Source organism: Alternaria arbusti, assembly GCF_024043155.1.
Source record: "Alternaria arbusti strain BMP 1465 chromosome Unknown scaffold_17, whole genome shotgun sequence".
NCBI classification, from domain to species: Eukaryota; Fungi; Ascomycota; class Dothideomycetes; order Pleosporales; family Pleosporaceae; genus Alternaria; species Alternaria arbusti.
The window spans coordinates 21,330-47,337 of record NW_026249957.1 but is presented as its reverse complement, the minus strand read 5'-3'; the positions used below and the strand labels follow the sequence as shown (position 1 = coordinate 47,337).

General features: G+C 52.6%; 13 protein-coding genes across 13 annotated transcripts; 9 read left to right on the top strand and 4 right to left on the bottom strand.

Moving 5' to 3' along the window:
• Positions 1-136: 136 nt before the first annotated feature.
• On the top strand, positions 137-1,391 carry J4E86_009386 (uncharacterized protein; the record flags this gene model as incomplete). Its single annotated transcript, XM_051449892.1, has 3 exons — positions 137-488; positions 536-748; positions 799-1,391. 3 exons carry the CDS (start codon positions 137-139, stop codon positions 1,389-1,391), a joined length of 1,158 nt encoding a protein of 385 aa, XP_051298737.1.
• A 1,502-nt stretch (positions 1,392-2,893) lies between these two features.
• J4E86_009385 (uncharacterized protein) lies at positions 2,894-3,328 on the top strand (the record flags this gene model as incomplete). Its single annotated transcript, XM_051449891.1, has 2 exons — positions 2,894-3,133; positions 3,221-3,328. The coding sequence occupies 2 exons, from the start codon at positions 2,894-2,896 to the stop codon at positions 3,326-3,328; spliced, it is 348 nt and encodes a 115-aa protein (XP_051298736.1).
• Positions 3,329-4,177: 849 nt separating this feature from the next.
• Positions 4,178-4,818, bottom strand: J4E86_009384 (uncharacterized protein; the record flags this gene model as incomplete). Its single annotated transcript, XM_051449890.1, has 2 exons — positions 4,178-4,597; positions 4,729-4,818. The coding sequence occupies 2 exons, from the start codon at positions 4,816-4,818 to the stop codon at positions 4,178-4,180; spliced, it is 510 nt and encodes a 169-aa protein (XP_051298735.1).
• Positions 4,819-5,750: 932 nt separating this feature from the next.
• LSM7 (Sm-like protein lsm7) lies at positions 5,751-6,247 on the bottom strand (the record flags this gene model as incomplete). Its single annotated transcript, XM_051449889.1, has 3 exons — positions 5,751-5,878; positions 5,928-5,999; positions 6,052-6,247. The coding sequence occupies 3 exons, from the start codon at positions 6,245-6,247 to the stop codon at positions 5,751-5,753; spliced, it is 396 nt and encodes a 131-aa protein (XP_051298734.1).
• Positions 6,248-7,105: 858 nt separating this feature from the next.
• Positions 7,106-9,076, top strand: J4E86_009382 (uncharacterized protein; the record flags this gene model as incomplete). Its single annotated transcript, XM_051449888.1, has 2 exons — positions 7,106-7,784; positions 7,839-9,076. 2 exons carry the CDS (start codon positions 7,106-7,108, stop codon positions 9,074-9,076), a joined length of 1,917 nt encoding a protein of 638 aa, XP_051298733.1.
• Positions 9,077-9,435: 359 nt separating this feature from the next.
• On the bottom strand, positions 9,436-10,785 carry J4E86_009381 (uncharacterized protein; the record flags this gene model as incomplete). The annotated part of the gene is made up of 2 exons (XM_051449887.1): positions 9,436-10,639; positions 10,700-10,785. 2 exons carry the CDS (start codon positions 10,783-10,785, stop codon positions 9,436-9,438), a joined length of 1,290 nt encoding a protein of 429 aa, XP_051298732.1.
• Positions 10,786-11,105: 320 nt separating this feature from the next.
• On the top strand, positions 11,106-11,599 carry J4E86_009380 (uncharacterized protein; the record flags this gene model as incomplete). The annotated part of the gene is made up of 2 exons (XM_051449886.1): positions 11,106-11,303; positions 11,366-11,599. 2 exons carry the CDS (start codon positions 11,106-11,108, stop codon positions 11,597-11,599), a joined length of 432 nt encoding a protein of 143 aa, XP_051298731.1.
• Positions 11,600-11,950: 351 nt separating this feature from the next.
• J4E86_009379 (uncharacterized protein) lies at positions 11,951-12,257 on the bottom strand (the record flags this gene model as incomplete). The annotated part of the gene is made up of 2 exons (XM_051449885.1): positions 11,951-12,150; positions 12,200-12,257. 2 exons carry the CDS (start codon positions 12,255-12,257, stop codon positions 11,951-11,953), a joined length of 258 nt encoding a protein of 85 aa, XP_051298730.1.
• Positions 12,258-18,106: 5,849 nt separating this feature from the next.
• On the top strand, positions 18,107-19,219 carry J4E86_009378 (uncharacterized protein; the record flags this gene model as incomplete). Its single annotated transcript, XM_051449884.1, has 2 exons — positions 18,107-18,969; positions 19,024-19,219. The coding sequence occupies 2 exons, from the start codon at positions 18,107-18,109 to the stop codon at positions 19,217-19,219; spliced, it is 1,059 nt and encodes a 352-aa protein (XP_051298729.1).
• Positions 19,220-19,635: 416 nt separating this feature from the next.
• Positions 19,636-20,304, top strand: J4E86_009377 (uncharacterized protein; the record flags this gene model as incomplete). Its single annotated transcript, XM_051449883.1, has 1 exon — positions 19,636-20,304. One exon carries the CDS (start codon positions 19,636-19,638, stop codon positions 20,302-20,304), a length of 669 nt encoding a protein of 222 aa, XP_051298728.1.
• Positions 20,305-21,259: 955 nt separating this feature from the next.
• On the top strand, positions 21,260-21,910 carry J4E86_009376 (uncharacterized protein; the record flags this gene model as incomplete). Its single annotated transcript, XM_051449882.1, has 1 exon — positions 21,260-21,910. One exon carries the CDS (start codon positions 21,260-21,262, stop codon positions 21,908-21,910), a length of 651 nt encoding a protein of 216 aa, XP_051298727.1.
• A 450-nt stretch (positions 21,911-22,360) lies between these two features.
• Positions 22,361-23,632, top strand: J4E86_009375 (uncharacterized protein; the record flags this gene model as incomplete). The annotated part of the gene is made up of 2 exons (XM_051449881.1): positions 22,361-22,737; positions 22,882-23,632. The coding sequence occupies 2 exons, from the start codon at positions 22,361-22,363 to the stop codon at positions 23,630-23,632; spliced, it is 1,128 nt and encodes a 375-aa protein (XP_051298726.1).
• A 524-nt stretch (positions 23,633-24,156) lies between these two features.
• On the top strand, positions 24,157-25,695 carry J4E86_009374 (uncharacterized protein; the record flags this gene model as incomplete). The annotated part of the gene is made up of 3 exons (XM_051449880.1): positions 24,157-24,334; positions 24,386-25,212; positions 25,261-25,695. The coding sequence occupies 3 exons, from the start codon at positions 24,157-24,159 to the stop codon at positions 25,693-25,695; spliced, it is 1,440 nt and encodes a 479-aa protein (XP_051298725.1).
• Between the last annotated feature and the right edge of the window lie 313 nt (positions 25,696-26,008).

Sequence of the window (26,008 nt, the reverse complement as noted above, 5' to 3'; positions counted from 1 at the left end):
GCAAAGAGCGGAGCTAGTATGGACTACGGAACTACCATGGCTGGTCTCTTATCGCGAGAAGTCAGCACTATAAAGCAGAGCCCGTGAGTCGGACATGGCAATTGTACCTGCGTAGCCTCAGCCAACTAACGCGACCATGCAGCTCATCTCTCGCGTAGCCGCAGCCACGGCAGTCCTCGCCGGCAGCGTTTCTGCTGTAAATTTCACGGGCGATGTCGTGAACGGCGTCCCGGTCATCAGCGGTCTCGACCTCGCTGATGTGCCTCCCCAAACCGTGTCCAAGTACTACATGCGAGCTGGCGAGCTCAATGGCGGGCATCCCGTGCATATCCCCATCATGGTTGCGCGCGGAACCCCGGAGAGTCTGCATACGGGAAAGAAGCTGTCGCTTTCAGCCTCCATCCACGGCGATGAGTTGAACCCGGTTCGCGTGGTTCAGCGCATGTTTGAGCAGCTCCAAGACCAAGTCGCGACGCTCAATGGCACAGGTATGTACCATGAATCTTCACGGAGATCATTGCTAACGTCCACGCAGTCATTGGCATTCCGACGGTCAACCCCATGGGTATCTACCTCAACCAGCGAAACTACTTCACGTCTGGCGCCAGTGGTTCTCTCACAAACGTCAACCGCATCTTCCCAGGTGTCTCGGCTATGGAAGGAGGCAGTGGTCCTGATATCTTGGCGTACAACATCTGGAACCAGATTTGGGCCAACACGTCAAATGTCGACGTTGGCATTGACCTGCGTAAGCTCATGATATCTACCGCCGACCAAAACGTAGCTAACATGGTTTAGACACACCCAGCTCCGGCGGAGAGACCTCGCTATGGTGCTACTCCGACTTCCGCCTCCCCTACGTCGAGCGCCTCGCCAAACTCCTCCAACCCGATACCCTCAAGATCGATCCTGGTGAGCCAGGCTCCATCGAGACAACCTTTGTCGACTACGGCATTCCCTCGCTCACTGTTGAGATGGGACAAGCGAAGGTCTGGAACAACAGCCTGATCGACCGCGTAGTCGACTACGTAAACCGCGTCATGGTCGACCTCAAGATGACGGGCACAAACGAGACTGTGGAGCCGGATCTCAGCAACACATACATGATCACCACTTTCCACGACACCTGGTCGCAGTACGGAGGCTTTGTTGAGAGGCTTGTACAGGTCGATGAGCCAGTCACCAAGGGCCAGCCCATTGCCCATATCCGCAACCCCTTCGGCGATATCATCGAAACGCTACTTTCACCCGAGACTGGACGCATGTTCCAGAGCCCGCGTGATCCTAGCATTGAGCCAGGTGGCAGTGTAGGACAAATTGCATACAACAGCACGGATCCTGAGTGTGCTGATGGGTGCATCCTGTCTGGTCCTCAGGGCAGCAGGAGATAGTTTAATGTTTATGTAGCATCATAGTAACACGCTTACTGCACCATCTTGCTCGAGCGTTTTCTCGTTTACAAGGTCAAACAAGTCTTCTAGTTTCTTCACGTAGGAAGGTGAACGTGCGATACCCGAGATGCATTGACCAACAGCGGATGTCGTACAAACGAAAGACTCATACCTTCCTTAGACTTCTCCTGATGCCTGGATGATTTCTTAGATACACCTCTGCATACTCTTCACTCGCATGCGAGCTAACAATCGTCATAATATCTGCCACTCCTACTGCGACGCTGACTCGCGTCGGAGCGATTCCGTACTACATTCCATCGCGCTTAACGCCACTACCCGCAAGTTCCCTTCGCTCGATCTTCGGCAAAGCGCCTGATCTTAGTGACGGACTTGTTCCGATCACTTTGATTGTTCTTGAGAACGCGAGGGATGCTGCGTGTCCCGAAACACAATCTACCGTTGAGTCCTGGCTCGAAACAGACGATGTGTTCAATAAGGATTTCCTGCAGCACGTTTATTTCCTATTTCTCCCAAAGACTGATACCTTCGACCTGGACGAGCTGAACATTTTGACCCTCAGTGTACCAGAAGATTGGAACAATCGAAGCATTCAAGCTGGGGCGACGAACACGAGTGGGCACCAAGTTAGCTACCGCGGTGGACCATATTTTGCCTCCGACGCTGGCATTCGTCAAGCGTGGCGCCTGTTCGATGACACAAACGAAGCTTTCCAGTTTCCGGTGGTTCCTGATGAGCATGGAGAAGATAAGTATGTATTTACCCCCTTGCCCCAACAACATGAGGCTTCTTCCGCATTTGACTCTGCTGACAGCTTGTCTCTAGGTACAACATCCCTGGAACAGCTGCGATTCCAGTCCCTAGTCGTTGCTATTACCACAAGCCTTCCGACACCAAACCTCTATCTGGCATGAGAATAGCTATCAAGGACAATATCGACCTGGAAGGTGTGCGGACAAGTGCCGGCAGTCGTGCTTACCAAGCTCTTCATGCAGAGAAAGCACGCAGCGCTGCATGTGTTACAAAGTTTTTGGAGGCGGGAGCAGTTATTGTGGGGAAAACAAAGACTGTTCAGTTCGCCTCTGGAGAAAATGCCCGAGATTGGATTGACTACTCTGCACCACTCAATCCTAGGGGCGATGGGTATCAAGAACCTAGTGGCAGTAGCACTGGAAGCGCTACAGCAGCATCGGCTTACGACTGGATAGATGCCACTTTAGGCACCGATAGTAAGCTCATTCCATCCTTCAGAACCTCGACAGAATTAACGAGTCCGCAGCGTTTGGAAGCATAGTAGGCCCTGCGGCAGATCACGGCCTCTTTGGACACCGTCCATCTTTAGGGGGTATATCGACGGAGGGTACGGTGCCAGTGTCAAAGTAAGCATGAAGGGTCATTTCCACCTGTAAAGAGACTAACGTACGAACAGAGAACTCGACACTGTCGGCTTCTTCACGCGCAGCATCCAGATGGCTACCACAATGTCTCGAACGTTGTGCGCTCGCAAGATCACCAAGAAAACGCGCGCAGCGAGAATCGAGCTAATATACCCTGCTGACGTCTTCACTGGATGCCACAACAAGTATCTATCCCATACAGGGCGTTTCATACGTCACTTGGAAGACTTCCTGCAGGTCAAGCGAAAGAAGCTCAATATAGATGGCCTGTTCAGGCGGCAAAGCATGGCTGGTGGGACTTCACTGAAGAATTATCTAGATACCGTGAGCTTTTCGACTCTTATCCTCTCGACTGTTAGCTGACGCACATAGCAGACTGTTGCCCATATTCAGCTGTATGACTGCTATCAGAATTACCAGACATTCGTGCGAGACTACGAGAAGGAGTTCCATGAGAAGGCATTTGCCGATCCTTATATCGAGTACAAATGGTATGTCATTATGTTGGAGATGAGGTAAACTTGAGCTAATCGTTCGGGCAGGTCTCTTGGCAAGCACATCACGGTAGAACAATATGAGCAAGCTGTTAAGGAGCGTGACACCAATAGAAATTGGATACGTACTGCAATACTACCGCAGCCATCCGATGGACAAAGTCTGGATAAGATACTCATTTTTCCAAGCGGAGATACGGAACCTATGTACCGACATGAATATCATAAGTAAGTGAGCAGGTGCTGAGATAAGCTGATAAAAGCTTACCCCGCGCAGGAGATCGCTCGAAGGAGGCGCGAGCAAGAAGCAAGGTTTTGGTTACAAGCCAAGCCATGTACCTGTTCTTGCGGGCCTACCGTTCTTCACTATTCCCTGTAAGCCACGATCCATGAAAGCGTTCTCGAACGCTTTACTCACATGTTGCAGATGGCCAGTATCCGTATAAATCGATAGTCACAGGCAATGTAGAGCACCTTCCAGGTGCCGTTGGCGTAATTGGCCCACAAGGTATGTTTATCGATGACTTTGTTCGATGGATTGGTCGGGTAACCATATTCAGGGAGTGAAACTGCCATACTTGAACTGTTTCAAGAGTTTTTCGAAAAGACTCCTGAGTTGTGTGATACTGTGTTGACCGGACCGACTGCATTCCCCCATGGGATATGAAACCTGTACTTGGCAAATACAACAAACCCTCGATCACATCATAAGGGGAGTTGACGGTCATCTAGTTGGTCGGTTATTTCATTACGTCTATCTAGCCTTAGGCTATTATAGTATACATAGGAACTTTTATGCTTCAGCAGGGACTGATCAATGCAGTCTTGCCGTAAGTCATGCGCTCATACAATCATCCTTCGTGAAGAAATGTATCTAAGCAGATGAAGGCTCCCTCTCCTCAGCAGGAGGCCCACCAACGTTACCCCTCTGACCAGTAGGCACATCATCAAGATTCCTCTGAGCAGCATGCGCGGGGTCATCCTTCAGATCCCTGATATCACCACCAGTAGTCTGGTCCTTTACGCCGCTAGCCAGGCCGGTTAAACCCTGGCCCTTGCTGGAACCATCATGGAGCTCTTGGGATGTTTGACCTTGGCCTGGGTGGCCGAGACCAGTGTGGACGTCACCTGAAGTGGCGCCTTGGAGGGTGTCGGAGGCTTGGTGGTACATCTTTTGGTTGTTTAGGTCGGGGTTGGGCTGGAAGGTCTTGGATGCTGGCGCGGTGCCAGCGGAGAGGACTTGTGCGTTGAACTCGGGGACGGCGTCGTTGCCGACGAGCTTTCCGGGTTGGTGCTAGGTTTGTTAGTCGGGTTCGACGATGATGTGTTTTGGAGCTTGGTAGTGTTGACGGAGGCTCCAATGAACTCAGAAGACGATCAAGCAAGAATCTGTGACGAAATCGAGAAAGGTCTGCATGTACTTACACCACCTTTCATGAGGGGCTCACTGGGCGCGACGTGTCCAGCGAATTGGCGGCCGTCGCTGACAGCGTCGGGGTTCTGGTTCTGGCTCATGTTTGCGATATGTATTTGATGTAATCGGGAGCTTTGCAATGTAACGTAGTGGATGGGCAAATGTAAAGGTTGTTGGGTAGGAAGATGAGTGTCGTGTGCTATGTGAAGTAAACTTTCACCATGGGCTTTCTATAATCCCATATGATAGCGTCACCACCTTTGACATCAACTCGACGTCATGCCGACTTGCGCTAGTTCAGCCGTCTGTGGTAATGGGCTCTGCTGAGAAGAGCGGGTACCTGACGTCGGCAATTTGATCCGGTGTCCTGCGATTCGATCAGACTTTGCTTGGTGATCGCCGATGATCAAAGGTCGAGGTTGGTGAGGGGTTGTGTTGAGTGAAAGGAACACTGTCGGAACAGCATTCCGAGAATTCCGACGTTGCGATCGACTGACACACACTTAGCACCATGACGTTGATGGAACCGAAAACAACTTCTTGGCTGCAGTAGAAAATCGCGTAAGTGATCAGATTTAGAGGGGTTTGCGACAAGACCACGTTAGCTGTTGGTGATAGAAGCGATGTAGTTAACGCCTGTCGCGACCACTGACATAATCTACTTGGTAGGATCAGCCGCAAGTACACCAGAGTCAGTGAGGCTTCTGTAGTGAGCCTATCCATTGTGACATGATGTGACCGTACGGTTTCGTGTCTCACACAACTGAACTCAGACATCCAAGTGATGATTTTGACCAGACTTCATAACTTTTGTGTATTGATTGGCCGTTGGCTTCAAGAGCATGGAAGCTCTGACAAGCCGTAATAGTGTCCTCAACACTTCTGTGTCGTAATTGGGTTTTGCATCTGCCTCGTGGGTATCGTACTGGGTATCACTGCCCGTCCAACGTCCCCGAATCTCGCCGCTGCTCTGCCCAGAGCCCGTCGCCCCAGGCCTGGAGCTAGAAGTAAACATCTCTTGTTCATATTTCGCTCATTCCTCCTCCTGTATGAACGGGTTCGGGATTTCTTCGCTTCCGTCGACGGGCGAGATGACGACTAGAAGAGTGCCGCGCGCGACAATAAGGCCAAGCTTGCGATACCGGATGTTGCCATCCTCGTCTGGGTCAAGTCAGCTTTGTCAATTTGAAGGCAATGTTTAAGAACATACCAGTCAGGGCCTCCTTGACCTCATCCAGGACAAGGTTCATGAGCTGGTCGTAGCCTTTGAGTGTGCCAATGACTGCAAGAGGTTAGCTCCCAGCGCGCCTTCCCAATTGTCCTGCCTTGCATACCTTCTCGTCCGCCACTGAACTTGACGGTGATCTGCTTGTCCATGTACTTGCTCAGGTCAAGGATGTTCTCTTTCTTCGGGCGCTCAGTCTGTCCGCCTGCACCGCCCGCTTGTGCACCGCCACGACCGCCACCTCGTCCCCCGCGGTCGCCGCCCCGACCTCCGCCTCGACCCCGGAATGCGCCTCGCTCAGACATGGTAGTAGCGTGGAGAGGGAGAGACGCGTTTTGGATGTTGAAGCTTGTGGTGACGTGCAGCCGCCGCGCCCAGTAAGATGTGGTGGTCTGTGCCGCTCCGGGAAAGGCTCCTCCCACCCCACATTCCGGTCACGTGCGGTGGCTTTGGTGTCAGGCGACGCAGGGGTGGAAACATGATTTCCGCCATGCTTCCAGACCTCCGCCGTGCTGTGGCGCTTGCATCGTAGCAGCTAGATTCACCCAGGACGCGTGGGCCTGCGGCATTTTTCGTCATCCCTCCAGACGACGACGACGCCAGCCCGGGGTGCTCGGTGCCGGCCTCTTCTTCAGACGGCACCTCACACACTTCTGCCACAGGCTTGCGGGCGTCTGCAAATAGGCTGTCGTGACTGTCCGCCCGTGGCAGGGCGCTCAGTGGCTGTCGTGGTCGGGTCGGCAGAATCTGAATCATCAGCGATGCGCATTCATTGCAGGTCGGCGCCGGGGCCGCTGCTAGCTGCAGACGCGTATTGATTGGGTGGGAGGCGTACGCTGCAAAGCTCTTTCTTATTTCCGGTGCGCTGCGTGCCTTCCCTTGTCCGCCCCTCTGCCTTCCGTTCGGAGCACTTCAGCCACCGAGCAGCCGTTTGGCTTTCCACCCGCGCCCTCGCATCTCTCGCTGCGATTCTCTCTGCGTGATGTATCTTGTCCTGTAATTCGGGCCTTCGCGACTAGACGCGAGCGCCTGCAGTGTGCTGAGCTGTGAGCTGTCCACTTCCTCGCCTAGCGTCCTCCGCTCCACCCTCGAATCTCTGCCATCCGTCCACTCCGCCCTCGCAGCACTCATCAACCTGGTATCCCTCCCACCCAAGCCAAGGTATGGCCACCGCCGACTCGCACGCTGCGGCTGAGCGCACCATGTCGTCGCATCCGCCGCAACACCATGCGCCGCCGCTGCCAGCCGATCTAAAGCGCAAACGCAGTCCTTCGCATGAGATGCACCTGGCTGCGGCCGCGCCTGTCCCCAAAGCCGCTAAGACCCACAACCACCTCCAGATCAACTATCTCGCACGACACCTCGAGAAGGACCTGCCGCTGATCACGAACGATGACACCCTACCCAACATTCTCTCAGTCCTCAGCGACTACCAGGGCGTGCTCGATCGCCATGAGAGCATGGCCTGCAACCTGGGCGCAAGACCACTGGGACCCATCCTGATCAAGCGATTCGAGCGGCTGTTCGACGGACCACCGCGCGTGCTCAAGAGTCACGGAAAGGATGGGACCACTGTCACTTGGCTGGACGTGGTCGAGTTTGCGCGCAACAAGCCCGAGCAGTTCCAGCTGGATCAGATGAGCGAAGGCGTGCGCGTCTGCCAGTTCTACACGAAGCAGTGCCGGGTCCAGATCTCAGAGGAGGATTTCGTCTTGATATCGTCTGGCATCCCGCAGAAGATGATCCCACCCCAGCCCATCATCGAAGACGAGGAGAAGGAGCTGGGCACAATGGAGATACTGGAGAAGAATCTGAGCCAGATATGTTCACTTGCCGATCAGGGTGAGTCTGACCAACCATCACTAACCAACATCGACACTGACTAACATTGCACAGTCGCTGCCCGCACTCGGCAGCTCAACCACAGACTGAAGGGCCGCAAGCAGGCTATCCTCGATCGACGAGCGACCGCGAGCCCAGCGCCTACCATTCCTCGGCCCACGAGCCCCTCGAATGTCGCCCTTATGAACGGTGGCAGCTCGAGCGCTCCGAGCTCAGGGTACGGCCAGGCGCACGGCCAACCGCACACTCAGCCTTCCCAGACATCACCCGGCGGCGGCGGTGGTTTCGTCGCAGTCAATGCGCGTCAACATCATGAAGCCAATGGCCACGGTCACAGCCACAGTCATAGCCGCGGCCATGGCACTTCATCAACCACCCGGCATGAATTGCTAGCCAAATTTCACACCACAAATGGCCGGAGTTCGTCTTCGCAGCCGCCCACTAGCACAGCCGATGTGCGAAGGCCGTCCGTAGGCAGTCATACCAACTCTCACCCCTCTACCCCGGCAGCGATCCCCACAAGAGCTGTTCCCAAACCCGCGGATGGCCCTCAGGGGTCTCTTCAGCACATTGCAAGACCATCGCAGCCCCTCAACGAGTCTGAACTGCATTCAATGATGAACTCGCCCGTGCCGATACCAAACACTCCATCCAACCTGCTTCCCGCCTCAAGTCAACGCGCCAGTCAGCAACCCGAAAAGGACGATGGGGGCCCTTTCAAGGTCGAGATGGTACACAGGATGGAAGGGTTGGCGAAGGGTGAACGCATAATACCGCCGTGTGATCGCTGCCGGAGATTACACATGGACTGCCTGAAGAATCTCACAGCATGTGTTGGCTGTACGAAGAAACATGCCAAATGCTCGTGGAAAGAGGTCAAAGAAGGAGAATTGCGCGGCGGATACACGTACCCCCCTGGCACCACCAGCAATGGCCAGAGTGAGACTAGTGACCACGAGAGTGGCGACCGCGCGAGCACGGCGAGTCCCGCTGCAATGATGAGTCCTTCGCATCATGGGCTTACGCCATCACACATGCCGCACGGTAACGGTCAGCACACTCCGCAGCATCAGCAAGTCCATCATCCGTCAGACCAGCATTCGCAACCACCCCCACAGCAGCGCGATGGTTCACACGATGCAAGGGTACCATCGGGCCGCAATACCCCCCACGAGCGGGAGCGGGAAAGGAATGTAGAGACGCAGCTCCAAGAAGCTGCACAGTCTAGCCTTGCACATGCCAATGCGCGGTTGGGTGGGTCTGAAGGCAAAGGTCCCACCATGGTCGCCTGAGTTCTGTTGCCCCCTTCGTAGGCTTGTCATGCCAGTCTCTGACCTTCTGTCACATTATACACCTGTCAGAAGTTTTTCCAACTGAGCGTACGAATTGGTTTCTCGTTTGCATTTCTTTGTATATTTGTTGCATGATACCATATTCGCTCTTGCTTTGGTTTCGAGGCTTAGGCAGCAGGTTCTCCCCTTCTTCATGCTTTACTTTGCCATTTCTCGTGAACGATCAATTTACAATACATTCACTACAACTAAAGCTGTCTCTGCCCAAAAGACATCAACATCGGTGATATCGTGACGATGAGGAGCTCGAGTGGAACAGTACTGTGAGCTTTCCGTGATATACGTGTGCAGGTGTTTCATTACTTCTTCCTTGCTATCCAGAAAGATGGACGATAAGTAGACTGCAGCATACTGCGCGTGTTGGAAATATACCCCGTTTCAATTGTCCCATGCTCTTGCTTCTCCATCACAAAACCAAAGTGTTCGACCAGTGCTACCACCTCCTCGTTTGTGAGTTCCACTGAACCTGGATCGCCAATTCCTGCATCAACATCGGCTCTTCTCCTTTCATCCTCTGCTGCCTCGTCTTCACCATCGTCTCTCCGTGGTGGCGCATGCCACAGCAGAGGACCAAGGTTGATCCAGAGACCACCGGACTTTAGGCAGTTGTGAACAGCCTCGATGTAGCGGATAATGTTCGGTGCAGTGTCAATAAAGAAAACGGTCGCTACAGTATCGAATTCTCCCGCGTAGTCTTCCCGGCCATACACGACGCAAAAGTCGCCCGTTGACATACTCATCCGCTCACTTGCCGGCACTTTCGAAGTTCCCTCTTTCGCCAGCTCGGTTGCTGGATGTACATCCGGCACTGTGACCGTTCTCAGTTGGTCTTCCCGAGAAACGTGATTCGAGCTATTTAGCGCCCAAGGAGCAATCTTGAACTGTCCAGCTCCCTTCGTCTCGTTCAGAACCAACGCGCTCGCCATGAGCATATGGTACGAGATCTCGTTCCCCTCAACGCTGAACCCAGCACTGCAGATATCGAAGACCAAACGGCCCAATCCAACACCTGGGACCGAAACTTTGAGGTTCGCGCGATCTGAATCTGAAGTTGTTCCAGTGCGTGACGCGAACTCTTGCTCCAGCGCCGCTACAACAGGATCGAAGCACTTGGTCCTCTCCACTGCCCCCTCTTGACTCCATTCTCTCCAGAACTGGTTGACGCAACTTCGCGCTTTTTCCGCGTCGCCTTGGCTGGTCTTTGCTCCTAGCTCGTCCATGACGATGTTGAAGATCTTGTACTCGTCGTGTGCATACTTCTCGGGGACTATCGAAGCGACCCATTCACTATCCAGGGTCGGTGCTAAGAAGGCTTTGAAACCTGCTACAAAGATGGCTTCAGCGAGTTCGGCATTGCTGTCGATTAAGTCGTCTACTTGGGAGAGCGTTGATAGGATAGAGAAGGGTGGGCGCGATAGCAGTGTCCAGTGGGCTTGGGGTAGGGAGTAGAAGGCGCGTCGGCGGAGATGTGTTCCGTTGTAGTGAGCGAGGCGGCGGTATGAGCTGTTGCAATATCAGTACTTTTGCTTTTGGCTTGTGTTGGTGAGGCACGTGGGTGTGTACCGGAAGGAGTCTAGGACTGAGATAATGAGCTTTTGTTCCTCTGGGTCGTTGGACGGGTCGTAGGGCTCTTGCATCTCGGCTTCCATGGTTTGTTCAAATCAACGATTGTAAAGTAACTCCCCTGAATCTGCAGCTCTTTTCCTGTTTCGACTCTTTCGCACAATAGCCTGATCTTCTTCGAGAATTTTGTTTGGTACCGGTGATATGGAGTGGAAACAGATGTCGTTGTTCGTATCTTAATCTTGGAGTTCTATAGGTACACGTAGTGACATGCAACGCGATTAGGCTGCTGTCTTATTGTTTCTTGTTGCGGGGACAATCTCGCGGGTGAGGTTCGCGATGTTGCCCCACCTGCCTCCGGCCATCATCGCAACTTCCCTCTCCACGCTCCCAGCCAACACCCGCAATGGCTGCTTCGACCACGGATACCAACGCGTCGCCCGCGCCTATAGAAGTCTCGTTCCCGCTTCCAAAGGCGCCACACACGAACATCCACCTTCAGCTCACCAACAATGGCCCAAACATACTGCTCTTCCTCACTACCGCGACTGCCGAATCCGCGTCCTCTGCACCACTCGGCTCCTTCGTATACGCGATGCCAAATGTAAGTCATCTCACATACTGTGCTCACCCCCCACAAGTGCATGTGCTAACGCGTGTTCGCAGAGAGCCAAACCAGCCGAAACCCTCAGCACACCCCTCTACACCCACGGCGGAACACTAGATTTCGCGACTCGATTATCCAAGGTCCTCGCACGCAAGACGGGAAAGCCGGTATATGTGGGCAACTCTTCAAGCTTCGCGAGTGCGGGTATGGGAGGGACAGTCGAGGAAGAGATGGAGGGGTTCAGGAGGGTGGTCGAGGTCGTGATGGGGCTGCTGAAGAAGGAGCAAGAGTAGGCAGGGCTAGCAGGGTCTGAAGTGGTTCTATACATGGCCGCATGAATTTGCTAAATACACGAATTGTAGAGCTTTAGTTAGCTCTCTTCCGTTGGACTCGTGGAAGAAAGCCTACTAAAGCTCTACAGTTGGTGTATTGAGCAGATTCATGCATGGTCACATTGCGGCTGGGGCGGGCAAGGGGTGCAAATTAGGGGTTTACCACGACCAGATGCAGGTGAACAAGATGGTGTTGATGGTATCATTCATGGATAAAGCTACACGATCAGAGTCGCAAGTCTAGGCTTAAAGCCTCCCTCCTCTTCGATCCGCCTTTAGGCGTCAAGGCCTCTATCATAACTTCATAGCTGCTTACTCCTGGCCAAGCCTCTCCTTAGCGCTCTGCTTGGCCTCGTCAGAGGTGTTGGGGTTGTTCAGGGTAGCCTTGAGGCCACCGGCGACGTTGTTGGGGTTCTTGTCACCACCGGAGGAGGAGACAGCGTTGGCGTCACCACCGTTCTCGATGTCCTGAAGCACCTCCTTGGAGTGCTGCTTGGACTCGTCGGAAGTGTCTGGAGTATGTCAGTTTTGAACTTCAAACAGAGGAAGTGGAGTACGTACTGGGGTTGTTGAGGTTGGCCTTGTGGCCTCCGACGACGTTTCCTGGGTTGGCAGACATGTTGATGGATTTGTGGGAAAGGGTTGATTGGAAGTGTGTTGTGGAAGTTGAGAAGATGGCTGAGTTGTTGAGTTGGATGATGGATATGAAAGGGCGAACCTAGGTGTTCTTATACACATCCAGCTGCCTCGACATAGCGTGTGTCCTACGCCTCCAAGTCCGCAATGCGAGGTATCGTTCGATCGACGTCCATGTCATGGTGTTTGCTACGTCAACGATCGGAGTTTTGCATGCTTAGATAGGCCTGAGGTTAGCAGATCTCTAGTCTCACTGCGTTACCCGCTGCCGCGCAGGCTGGGAAGTCTGGGCTCCAGGCACGCTGTTGCTGTCACTAGCCGTTTGCGTTGAGTGAAGAGGTCATGATTAAAGGGGTCGTTCAGGAACTCCTCTCGATCCGTGATAGTTCAGGGCGAGCCGTCGAAGAGTGTGGCTACCAAGTGGACCGGAACATGGGGAAGTTTCAGGGCACAGCCATCTACCTCATGGTCAATAGCAAATGCCATCTCTCTAGTTCCTGGAGACTCCACTCACTAGGCGATCGATCTTAGATCTAACATGCAGGTTCCCGATTAGTATGCAGAGGTATGTCGCCATAGGCACGGGAAGAGCATCTAGATGTACTAGTCGAAACTCTACTGCAACGCTCCGAACCTCGCAATGCACTTTGGACAAAGAAGCGATGTGACTGAATAGCATGGTTGACGTCATTGACGCGTGCATGTGATCTGGCGTCAACGCGAACGCGATGCTAGCGTGACTGCTGCATGAATCTCGCGTCCAGACCGCTCAACCATCGCGATCAACACCTCCCATGGCGTCTGGTATGCTCACCGTTCCTGCAAAGATCTCTTGACTCACAGCGGCATGTTACTGCAAGCGCAGTATTGCTTTTGCTCGTCCGTCATCGTGTTCGTCATGCCACAGCTCTGACCAGCATCTGTGCGTCCAGGCTGACACTTCATCGCACACCGACTAGCTGCGGCTTAGCCGTGACACCTCGATTCGCGAAATGCGGGAAAGCGGAACGCGTCTAGGGGAAGATGGCATTCTGTTTACTGATCGTCTGAACAGAGACAGTCCTACTAGACTACGTCACGTGCGTGCGTCGTTCTCGTTCTCACGACTTCGCAATACCCTTTCAGCAGGCCTCCCCTCGCACAATAGCTTGAGGCAACTTCCCAAATCGTCTGTTGTATCGCTAACGACATGATCTTGGCCCCACAGATGGTCTGCCTTCTCAGTCAAGCCGCACGAGACCCCGGTACAGAGCCCTACACGTGCAAGCTTGGAAGTGTTGTGTCGTCACTCTACATGTCTCTCGGTTCCAAGACAAGATTACTTCATGTTGTATTCAAGAGAACACCTTCTGGCGCCTCGAGAACCATCCTTGGCACGGCTTGCAAGATTGCATCGCCATTCGTAAAGACGGTATGACCCGCAATGGCGAAGCTTGCCGACTATATCGGCGGCCCAGCGATTGTTCGCTTCGCGATCTTCCATCTCCCTCGCACCACGAGTGTGCTGACCACGACTGTTGCGTACCAAGACCAGTATCTCGCGCCCGAAACAATAACCTCACTACAACTTCTGTGTCACGAAGGGCAACTCAACGGTAAGACGGTGTTCGCAGATGCCTATTGACACTCGCGCATGTGCTCATATCGATACATGGTTCTATCAAAGATGACGAACGCGCGGTCTCTTATTGTTGTTTGGAGATCTCCACACCGCTTATTAGTAATATCACGAAATACTTCAGCTGCGCGAGGAAGTTCTCACTACCAACGGATATCCTCGTGTCGAGGAGCAGCTTGGAGCGCAGTCGTTTTCATTGCAACGGCTAACATGTAAACAGTATGAGTATGAAGACGTACGTTCAGGTTGTTGTCTCGTCAATACCGCGGCGCAGTGTGTACAATTTACTTGTACATCGGCGCTGTGTATGCCACACGTCTTCGAGCGGTGACTCACCTACCCACGATCGCTTCTCGCCGCCTTTCGATGACTGTCGCAGGCGATTACATTAGCCATAGACGCATTCTGTAAGCAGGGGAAGTTTGTTTCGCGGTGAACACAAATACTAAACTTGTCCTGCCGCGAAACGCGATTGTGTAAGCATATGTTGAGCACTCACTTGAAGCAATCGCAAAGTCCGGTAATTAAGAGAGATTTGCTGCAGTCAAGGCTAATTAAGGGCCCTTCTTGGCTAACCCGGAGCCCGACACATCTCCGCAACAGCTGAAGTCGGTCAACTTGAGGTCAGATCTCTCGGCTCTGGTCACCGATGGACATGTTAGGGTGAATATGGGAATAGCATATGGCTTGTGCGATTTGCATATGCCGACTGCTTCCCTTGAGGTGCACCAGATTCACGGGCGGGCTCTGTAGTATATGTGGCTGTATGACGGCATCCTCACCGCTGTCCAAATTCCTCGAGACCAGTAGCAACCCGATATCTGAGATCAGATGGCCGCCATCGTGGAAGGTCGCATTGAATGGCGTGCCTTGCATCCGCCTTTGGTAATCTTCTGGAAGGAAGGAACAGTCCACAAAGTGGCATCCCTGCCAAAGGTCATCCACTAACTCATCAAGCGAGCGCAACCCTATCGCTGACAAACTCTCCGAACACCACGCCCACACGCTTCATTGGACACCACCACCTCGTAGCTATCCTTTCATGCGACGGCGATGACTTCATGCATACAGATCGGGTCACAGATTTCTGCATAACAGGATGCGGGCGCGCGGCCTAGAGTGCCAGCTTGGCGGGAGCTGAGTAACATCCTTCCGTAGTGACTACACCTCGTGTTACCAGCTAATATTAGCGACCGTTAGTGCCTCTGACTCGTCGGCGCATTCGACACGAACATTACAGGTATCGATTCTATTGGACTAACCACCTACTTTTCCAATGGAGTTTTGAAATGCGCCAAAATGATCATCACAAATCGAAACTGTCCATCGGCCATACCGAGCGTAGTAGTCGCTAACCGGGGTCCCGCCAAATGCGCAACGGCAAAGTCGCGTGAGCGCCTCAAGTCACGAATACGACCCGCGTTAAACCTTCGGCCGGCTCTTTACCGTACCTGACTATTTGCAATGCTTACCAGAGTGAAGACATGGTGGTTCCTTGGAGAGCCACCCGATACGAGAAGACACCAGAAGGAAACTTGATCGTGTATATCTTCGGCGAAGTGAACAACGATACGCTAACAAGCTGTACCGCAATACAGATCTGTCACACATTGTGTTAAAGACTTCCTCTTACGCATGTCAATAGGTGGATTGATCTCACCACACATAACATTCCTCTACATACACGTGCCAGTTGTTGTGCTTGCGGCTCAAATAAGCATCTGACGACAGCAGTCCTACAGTATTCCCGCTGCACAGTCGCTACCGGTGTCTACACAATTCCTCAAGAAGGACATAATCCGGGCGCCACACGTCTAAAAAAGGTCTCTCCGTGCACGCTCGATACCCACTCACCGGTCCCGCCGCAGTGTCACTACCTTTTCCAACTGGTCGGATACAACCTTATGACACAATACCGAACTTACAGTACCGACACTACGGACGCTTGGATCGCCTACTTAGAGCAATAACGCGCTTGGCTCCGAAGCGTGTAGGAACAAGCCACATTCTGGATTATGCACCACGGGATCGGCTCGCAACCTTCGATAATTCCTCTGTTTAGACACCAGTCTTGCTATTTTCGACCTTCGGTGATCGTAGAGCCGGGCCTTCATAAGTTCAAAACTAGGGGCCAGGGAAGAGGAATTGGAGATATAAGATCTGGAAACCTTCAACTCAAGGTCTCATCACCAACAACAACACTCCAATCAACAGTATCACCAACACTCTTTCGCCTCTCTCACCAGATTCGTGACAAAACTCGGTCAGCAACGACGTCACAAGCACACCTTATCAACTGTCAGAGTCAAGCATAAGCACAGCTGTCTTCTCTTCCAATATATGAGCAATCGCCCATCCGACACACACAGTCCATCAAATTCCCCAAAGTCTATCAGTACCTGTACTACCACAGAAGCAACTCAGACAACCATCTCTTCTACGTCAAACCAAGACTCGACGGAAACTCCTCAATCCACGACTGAACAATCTTTCTCAACGCCTACGATCGTCATCACAGGATCACCCACCTCACGCACGCCAACTCCAGATACCAGTGCTCGAAAAAGTCGTCCCTTAGCTTTACGCTATCACTCAGGATATACCTCGAGTCCACAGCCACCAAGACCTCAAGCCTCTTCTAGCCTTCACGAACGTCCACGACGATCTCAGTCAGAGCCATTTGAAACCAGAACTACCACAGCCAATACCGCCATGTCTTCCTCTGGATCCTCCCCATCAGGTACCTCGACTGCCGGTAGCAACTCCGGATCTGGGCAGCTCCCGTATGCTCCATTCCCGTATCCGATGCCTGCCAACCCTAGAGGTTCGGGCCAAGGCAAATAGATGTCTTCGCCCTTGCTACACTACTGTATCGCATGCACGACATCTCTTGGCTTCAGCGGTCTGACGGACACGAATCCCCTTTTGCACATCAATGGCTCACTGTGTGCCAATCTTCTTCCAATGTCTCAAGATTTCTAGTCTCGCCCCGGTATTGCATGGCATGAAGACATCGCACTTTCGGCGTCGGGAATACCCTCTTCTTCTTTAGATTCTCTATGTCGGTCTTTCTATGGCGCATCCTACACTCATTTCTCGCTCGACATTGTGGTTCTATCTGCTGTTTGCCAATTTTCCTCTTCTTTCACTCATTTTCCGCATCTCACTGTCGCTTTGGAGTGGGTTCATACGGCTTGGTCAAAGCTCCTCTCGTTTAGACCAGCTCGCATGGGTGGCGTTTGGTTTCTCCTGCACTGTAACTGTCACTTCGCGATCCGATCGACTTCACACATCCTTTACATTCGGGCCGTTGGCGTTTGTACTAGCGCGTTGGCTATCGATTGTATGGGCGCGGCTCGATACGAGAGAACTCCAGGGCAGGTACTTCGGCCACTCTCGTAAAACCCGTTCTGAATCCTCACGATATCTATTCTTGCATCCTCTGGAGTTACGGTGTGTGGGGATAGATCTGTAGACTAGACACTAGATAGCTGTTAGCTCGAAAAATGTACAAGATACTTCCAAGCTATTTCTCGTGACGTTCTATTTTTAGGTCTGCCCAGGTATTGCAGCCCGTATCCAAAAGGCGGCTCCGTGGAGTTGAAAGATACGATACTGACAGCCACCCGTGCTGTACATACGACCTGGCTATCGAAAATGACAGTCGAGAGCTAAGCGATGTGGATTGCATGAAGAGCCAATACCGCGCTGCAGAAGGTACCTCCATTGCCGAATGTGAGGCGGTGATAAGTCCGGCGTCTCATCCCCGAGCTGAAGGAGTAGAGATGCCCGGCAGCCCAGCATTCGCATGATTGCCTTGGCGCACGAGCTCTTATGATGATATCGTTCACTGAAAGGTGCTGGGAGGCTGGGAAGGTGAGGGTTGATCATGGACGATCTGGTGGGCGGAGATTGATGCGCCGATCTGACTAAGCAGCGGCCGTTTGAGTCGTGCAGCGTCATTCGCGCCATCTTTCCTCTCCGAGTCGGTTCACGCGACATCGCGACATTGCTGCCCTGATCAAGTGATCTGTTTCACGTGTTATCCATCCACCGAACGCCTCGTGCCTTCCCGCTCGACGTCGCGACAGTCGCACAACCGCCCACGGCTGCCTCCCTGATCCTCATCATCTCCGTAACGGCGTATCCGTCCCCGAAGCTCCGCCGTCGTCCTTCCATCAACCACGACACTCGCATCACCTACCAGCGCCACCATGGCACCATCGCGGTCCCGAGCGCCACTGCTCTCAATTCTCGCCCTCACATCCCTCCTTCCCTACACAACCTATGCCTTTGACTGCAAAGACATCCTCGCAGATGGCCAGCACTTCAACTTCAAAGAGCTTGGCGGCCCGCACGTAGTCCATTACAAGGAGTCTGATATCGCCAAAGAACTCGAGTGGAAGTACAACTTTACCATCGACATCTGCAGCAACCTCAAATGGCACAAAGGCGGTAGTCTGGCAACCGAGTGCCATCACGGGTCTAGGGTGTGTGGAATCAGAGAGAATATCGATTTGAGCAGTGACGACAACTCCACTATCACGCCCATCGAAATCGCCGGAACATATGCGACGCAGAACGGGAGGAGCATCGATGCCAAGTTTGAGAACTTAGGCCACTCCAAGAGCAACAACGATGCAGGATTAGAGGGGGTGAGGGCAACGCTGAACGGAGGCAGATTCCCGTTCAACGACAAAAAGGAAGGCATTAACCAGCGTGCGATCATCGAATTCGTCTGCGACAAGGAGAGGACAGGACTGGAGGGTGACGAGATGGACAAGAGCCCGCACCAGGATGACGATAAGGAAGATGACGGAGGCGACAAAGGGGATGACAAGAAGGAGGGCGATGACAAGAAAGAAGAAAAGCTGAGGAGGAGAGAAGAGAGCGGCAAGAGCAAGTGTGAGGACAACGACAACAGTCTGCGCTTCTGTGGCTACGACATGGAGACGGAAGAGAAAGACAAGAAAGTTCAGACATTGCGACTGCAATGGCGAACCAAGTACGCCTGTGCAGATGCGCCGTCGCCGGACGGTGGCTCCCACTGGGGCTTCTTTGGCTGGTTCTTCATCATGTGAGTTGCATGACCTCATTTATACATTCTCACAGTGTTCTAACAACTATCTAGTCTCTTCCTCGCAATCGCTGCCTACCTCATCTTCGGCTCGTGGCTCAACTATAACAGGTACGGAGCGCGCGGATGGGACCTTTTGCCCCATGGAGACACGATCCGCGACATCCCGTACATTACGAAAGATTTCGCGAGGAAGGTCATGGGGACTGTGCAGGGAGGCGGAAGCAGAGGAGGCTATGCTGCCGTGTAGAGCAACAGGTCAACCTCCTGGGGATGGAATCTAGTGATGCAGTGATGCAGGACATGCTTTGTAGGATACGCCTGGTGAGGAGGAAAGAGCATACAAGGCGCTGGAGTTATGTATTTGGCTTATGGTCAGCACTTGCGACACTTACCTAGATTTTGAGAGACGCGGAACGAGGAGTGGTACAACCCTTGGATGCCTATTGAGTCGACATGTGCTTCGTCGAGTATTGCTATCTTGAGCTTCCCATCATCATCCTGCGCTGGAGAACACTGTTAGATTGCTTTGACCTTTGTTGTACATTCACATACACAATGTCACATGCATTGAAGTCACGAGAAGTGATATATTGCCGCCCACTTTTCATGAACTAGGTGAAATAATCTCTCATTCTCTTCAGCGCCTGTCGTGCATACCTTGGTATGCCTGACCTCAATACCATGTTTGCAAAAAGCCAGTCCACGTCCAAGCCGCATCGCCGAAAGAAATCCGTAAGCTTCAGCCCTGAGACCAACTTTGAGCCTGGCCGGGCTACACATCAGTGGAAGCGCTCAAGCGCCACGTACTCAGCGGGGAAGTACAGTTGCCCACCAGATGTCGGAGCCTGGCTGGACACCAGTTTAATGAGCAACGAACTGGAACAGCTTCTCAACTTCAAAGTCCACGCCATCTTCCACGTCCGCAACGCAGACGAAATCGACGTCCTACACAATTCCTTCCACGCGCAAATGCGAGCAGGTCTGCCGCTGCTTCCCGGCTCCGAAACACTTCTAAGAGACCATCCGCTTGGTTTTGAAGTTTTCAAGATCTACAAGGACCTGACTGAAGGTGGTGTCGCTTTTTCTAGCCTTACTGGAGACGACTGGACGAGGGCGAAAGGGATGGTTCTTTATCAGGATCGGAGGGATAAGTCTGTGACCTTTCAGTTTGTTAATGATGCGAAGGAGGACCAAGAAGCTCATGAGTGGATACTTGAGTTGCAGCGGACTGTGCCTAAGAATAATGTCGGCTTGCCGAAGATGGCTAGGTTGATGAAGTGGAGGGATGATTGTTTTGTTGAGATGTGCGGGTTAGATGAGGATGCGCAGTAAGTATTTGGTCTGTGAGGGATATACAATGTGACAGTGAAAAAACTAGAGTCATGAGTGTGAAGCCAGTGATGCACTCAGTGGATGTGGCAACAATGGCATGTAGCTTCAGCGCTGCAACTCATTCAAGTTTGAGCTCATGTCGCCTCAGTTGCGTTGGCTACATACCGATGGCAAAAAACATAGTGAACGACAGGGCTCACTCGAACTTTGTTGCGCGACCCCAACTGAAAGATCACTTTGTGTTCCTGAACACATTTCAAGTACAACCACTCCAGAATCACATACACTGTTAGTTGACACAAACTCAATTACCACAGTGACCAACAATGTCAGCTGGAACGCCGGCAGTAAATGCCATGTTGTTGGCAGGCTTACTTCAAGACAAACTTCAAGTAACGCAGTCCGCCTCCCCTACTCAAGATGATTATACCCGCCATCCCCTCAATGAAGTACAACCCTCCGCCGCGGAAAGCCATCCACGTCTTAAGTTTAACGATACCCCCGGAAAATTTAGGAACCTCGATGGCAATGGTCGTCGCGTCGGGACTAGATGCGGTCATGTCCTTCACTCCAGCACAGCCGACGATGACGAATACTGCCCAGTATGCAGAGTCGTAGCTTATCTGAATCTACTTCGGCGCATCACTAAAGATTGGGATGGTAAAGGGGGGGCCCTTGGAGGCCACTAACAGGTCAAAGTACTGAGAATCGAGACGCTTACTGCCACATCTGGCACAAAAGAAGACTTGAGCTTGCACAGCTTGTGATGCGCTATGAAGACGATGCAGAGAAAGAAAAGCGTTGGGAACAAGAGCACCCGGAAGGAGTTGAAGCGGCTCGGAAGACATGCTCAGCAGGCAATGCCGTGGTCATTGCGCGTGCCATGTCGAGGTATCCCGCCAGTGTAAGGACTGGCAACAGCGCAGGTCCAGACTGCCGCACCGGCACTCCAACAATGTTGCCTGGAGCGACTCCAAACTGTCAAACCTCTTTACCGAAAACAGAAGCTCCAAAGACAAAGCGCGTCCAATTCGCGTCCGACACGAACTTCAAAATCAGTCGACCCCGTGCAAGTTTCCACCGCAGCACGAAGGCATACGTACCGGGAAAACACGCAGCACCCTCGTCGAGCACCCTAGTCAATACTTCGAACATGCTCATCAACCGCTACAACATTCGACAGCTCAAGGTCATCAGGGAGTTCGACTGCCCTTGGAACATCGAGCTGGTCGACGCCATCGCTTTGTCCAATCATGAGGGTATTGCAGAACTGCATCCTCGGTGGCCCGAGATCGGGGATAAGATATCGCGTATACACGATGGAAAAGACGAGGTGCCGAACGACACGTTTATGAAAAGTCTGAAGACGGCGGATTACTTACTCGTGAAGACTGATGAGAAAGATCAGGTCACGCATGTTATCCCGTATACAACAAGAGATATTGAGAATCGTCCGGGAGATGGTGCGGAAGAGGTTCGCGTGATGGAGAATAAAGGCTGGACGTCACATCTAGAAGTCATGCCGGAGGAATGTCGTGATGAGATCTGGAGTACATACGAATGTGCTGGAGGTGCGACTAGGACGGAAAGTAATGGGCGTAAGTAGGAAGATGGCGAGGGTGTTGGAATCTCAGACACGAGGGATTGAACGCCAGAACCGTTACAAACAATACCTAGGCTCTAGGAGGTTTTGCTGAGCCAACTGTAACGAGAGGATATGTGGATGGTTACGATGTGACGCGCATTGATCTCAGCAACGACCAATTGAATATGACGTAGATGTAGCGCTCTCAACTGAAGCTGATGCATTCATCCTACAATGCATTGTTAGTGCCCTGACTCTTCTTGAATGATTCATCGCAATGACCCAAACACCCATGACTGCGCACTGTGTAAACACCCTGTTCTCAGTAGATCTTCCACTTGCCATTCGCTATCGCGCATTCACTTCCAGAGTAGTCCACCGAAACAAACTCGGGAACAAGCACGGGCTTTCTGGCAATGTCTTACGATCCTCTAATACTCACTCATTCACATCAAAGCAACCTTCCACATCATGCACTCTTCCATAGCCGAGTACGTTCCCGCAGCCATTCTCTTCTCGCCTGAAGACTTACAGCACTTCACTAAGTGGCAGAAAGAGCACGGAGTAGGCTCGCTGCCGGGTATTGTTCGAAATGCCACAGAGTACTGCGAGTTTCTTGCATATCGACGCACTGACGAAGACAACAAAAAGCTCAAGCGCGGCAACACACGGACGCGGAATAGAAACCCTGCGACCATGTGCGGGCATGGGTTGCATCCTTCGGACATCATCACCGGCGAATATTGCCCAGTCTGCGAAGTGGAAATGTGTCTCGAATTCCTTGATGCGCTTGCACAGGTATTCCAGAGATGCGGTGGCCCTTGGCAGCAAGCGCGCGTTCGCAATGAGTTCGTCCTAGTCAGACAGTGTTGGCACCTGGCGCGCTATCAGTTGGTCGAGCTTGTGGAGCTTCTGGAATGCTAGCAAAAGTACGAGGAAGCTTGGGAGAAAGGACATCCAAACGACGTAGGGTGTATGTGGACGACCAACAGCTCCTCGAAAGCGATACGTAATGCCCAGATGCGAACGAAATACCCAGCTGTGCTGACGGACGCCATTCCCAGGCTTGCAGTAAAGCGAAAGCTGTCGTCGTTCGATGTTGCGAGAGCGAAAGTCGCTAAGGCTCGAGTGAAGAAACACGTCACTTTCACACCTGACATCATTACCTGGCCCACCCGCAGCAACGCCTGGTTTTGTCGCAACCTGGCGCAGCGCCACAGTTACCAACCTGGTAGACATGCTGCTCCACTTGGCTTAGAGTGGATTGACACATCGCGAATGTCCTCTTCTATAGCAGATCTCCTGAACCTGAAGGTATACACAACCTGTATTCAGGCTGAATATGATGCCTTGGTGGACGACTCGTCTCTCAGACCACCTAGTCGCTATCAGGGTATACTAGGCCTTCACCCCGGTATAGGACCAATCTCCGCGTTTGCCAACCAGTTCTTACAAGGGGCGGAAACGGCGAGGGAAGAGATGCTCGAGATGATCAGCGTGGCCGATGCACTCATAGTGCTCATTGGCGAAGACGATGTGGTGTTGGACTTGCATCTTTCTGCTTCGGACGATGTGGAGGATGAAGACGGATATGGCGACGACGAGGTGGATCAGACAAGGTGGACTTGCTGGTCTGAGTGTGACGATGAGGCAAAGCCTGACGTTGGTGGAGCAGCTGGTCTAGCTGCCAAATTCGCTGTTGACGACGAGAAGGCGCCAGAGTGTCGGAAGATAGATGGGTAGCATGCCTGCGAGGGACCTTACGTTTGTAGAACGTTGAATAGAAACGTGTTGGATTGTCTAGACACGAAACTCGTACAGCGAGTGGCAATGGTGCCTAGGTAGAGATGAAGTTGGCGCCACGTGCCGCAAGACGCGTCAGTTTCGCGCGCGGGGCGATGCCCAGGTGCAGGCTGCTCTGCCCCACCGCGTTTGCATCTTCTTTGTTCACCCTGTCTGTGCCACTGCTCAATGAAAGACACTATGTTTAAAGGATTTGCAACCCTGCGCGTGAACTGAGATGTCCAGTCAAGCCGCGAGGGCTCCAGGCAGGCGTCAGGCCCCCAGTGCAGCGATGCGCGCTGGACGGCGGGCCGGCTACGCATGCCACGGCGCTGTTCCACCACTCCCCAGGGAGCACGGCATCTCGTCGCAGCCTTGCGCTAGGCTTGTACAGCTCTAGCAATCCGCCCAGAAGCTCTGCTCGTCGCGATATAAAGCATGGCGTGCAGCGTGTCCGTTGAGAGCCATCCCATCTCGACACCAGCATGGCTCTCATCACGCTGCCACCGGAGCTCAAGCTAAACATAGCTGACAGCTTGGACCCGGACTCGACTCTCAATTTTGCCCTTACCTGCAAAGACCATGCGACACTATTCAAATCTTTGTTGAGACATCATGCACGACTACTTGCGAAATGGAAGGTCATCGACACGACCGATGCTCGTACGTTTCTTTGGGAGACCTTGAGAGACGTAATAGCAAACCCTCGACTAGGGTGGTACATCAGGGAACTCAACCTTCCAGAAAGCCGGCAATACAATTGGAATGCGAACGAGAGTTTGCATGTTTCCCACCCAAAGCATGGCCTTGTGCCATCCGAAGAAGACAAGGCCTTGTTCATTGAGGCAGCAAGGGGGCTGCAAGATCTGTACCCGGGGTTTGGCGTAGATGAATCGAATCTGCTGAGACGATACTCTCATGCCTTCAACTTTTCACCTCGCCCGTACGACACGATTGGATCTATCGAAGATCGAATTCACGCAGGCTTCGAGGACGCCATTATCGCGATCCTTCTGCACCATCTACCTTATCTCACGACCATCAGACATTCAGAAGTCGGCATGGAGGACTGTCTGGAACTTGTTCTATGGCAGATCGCGTTAGGATACAAGAACCCGGTCATGGCACCAAAGCTTCCCCTACAACATCTCAAGACGGTCGCCGTGCGTTACGCTCTGGACGAAGGAAGCAGCTCTCCTGATTGGGCGTGTTTTTATCTCAGTATCCCTTCGGTAAAGACGTTTGTAGGACAAGCAATGGGTGGTTCGCCTAGCGAGGACGTCCTACGCACTTTATTCCCCACAGGTGCTGCTCCGTGCTCTAACGTGGAAGAGCTATTCTTCAGACATTCTGTCTTCGATGTGGATGGCCTAGCAACCATACTCGCGAACATTCGGCATCTAAAGAAGCTAACGTACAACGGTGGTGATGCTCTGGTGTCCGATTCGAGCTGGTACGAACCAAAAAAATTCATCCGAGCAGTTGCTACACACGCCGACCGCTCGTTGGAGGAGCTCAAGCTCAGCGAGGAGGACACGGATGTAAGTGACTAACCTCTGTCAGTGTTCCAGACTAATTTCATTTGACAGAGTGAGCCTCCCGACGATGGCCCAGCGATTGTTTCTCTCCGACATTTCCAGAAGCTCCGTGTACTCCACTGTTCGTGGCGCATGCTTCGACCCGACATGGCAAAAGAGGAAGACCCTGAAGACGAGGAGCCGCTAGAACAAGGCTTTTACCGAAAGGAGGATTACGAACAAATTGATGTCGACTTCGACGTAAGGACCCTTCTCCCAGAGTCTTTAGAAGAGCTTTTCATGAACGGCGGTTTCGACGATCATGATGAATGGGAGCACATGGAAAATACAGTCAAGGCCTCAAGCGCCTTCACGCCACGCCTGACTATGGATAAGACCTGTATTAAGAGAGGAGGTTATTGGAGTGATCGAATCGGTACCGCAGAGGAACCGGATGGAGCCTGGTCTCATCCGCTCGGCCGCCTTTTCGAAGGTCATCATGGTTAAACTCGACAAACTATATGTCTCATCTCATTCTCGATTGTAACAGGGACACCAAATTTCGGGTCTGTGCGCGCTTGCTAGGCACACGAGAATTGCTATAGCAGTGCGCACGGCTTCTCATCGTTCATCGTAGCGGGTCTCCTTCTCCCAATGACGCACTGAAGAATTGACCATGCGCCAAGAACAATGACAAGAACTAGGGGACTGCTGGGGCCTGGATACCCCTTTTGTATGTGTATAAAAACGTGCGCTCTCCGCAGCTATACAAAAAAATCATATACCACACCTCTACCGAGCACACTTCTACAGCGCGCGC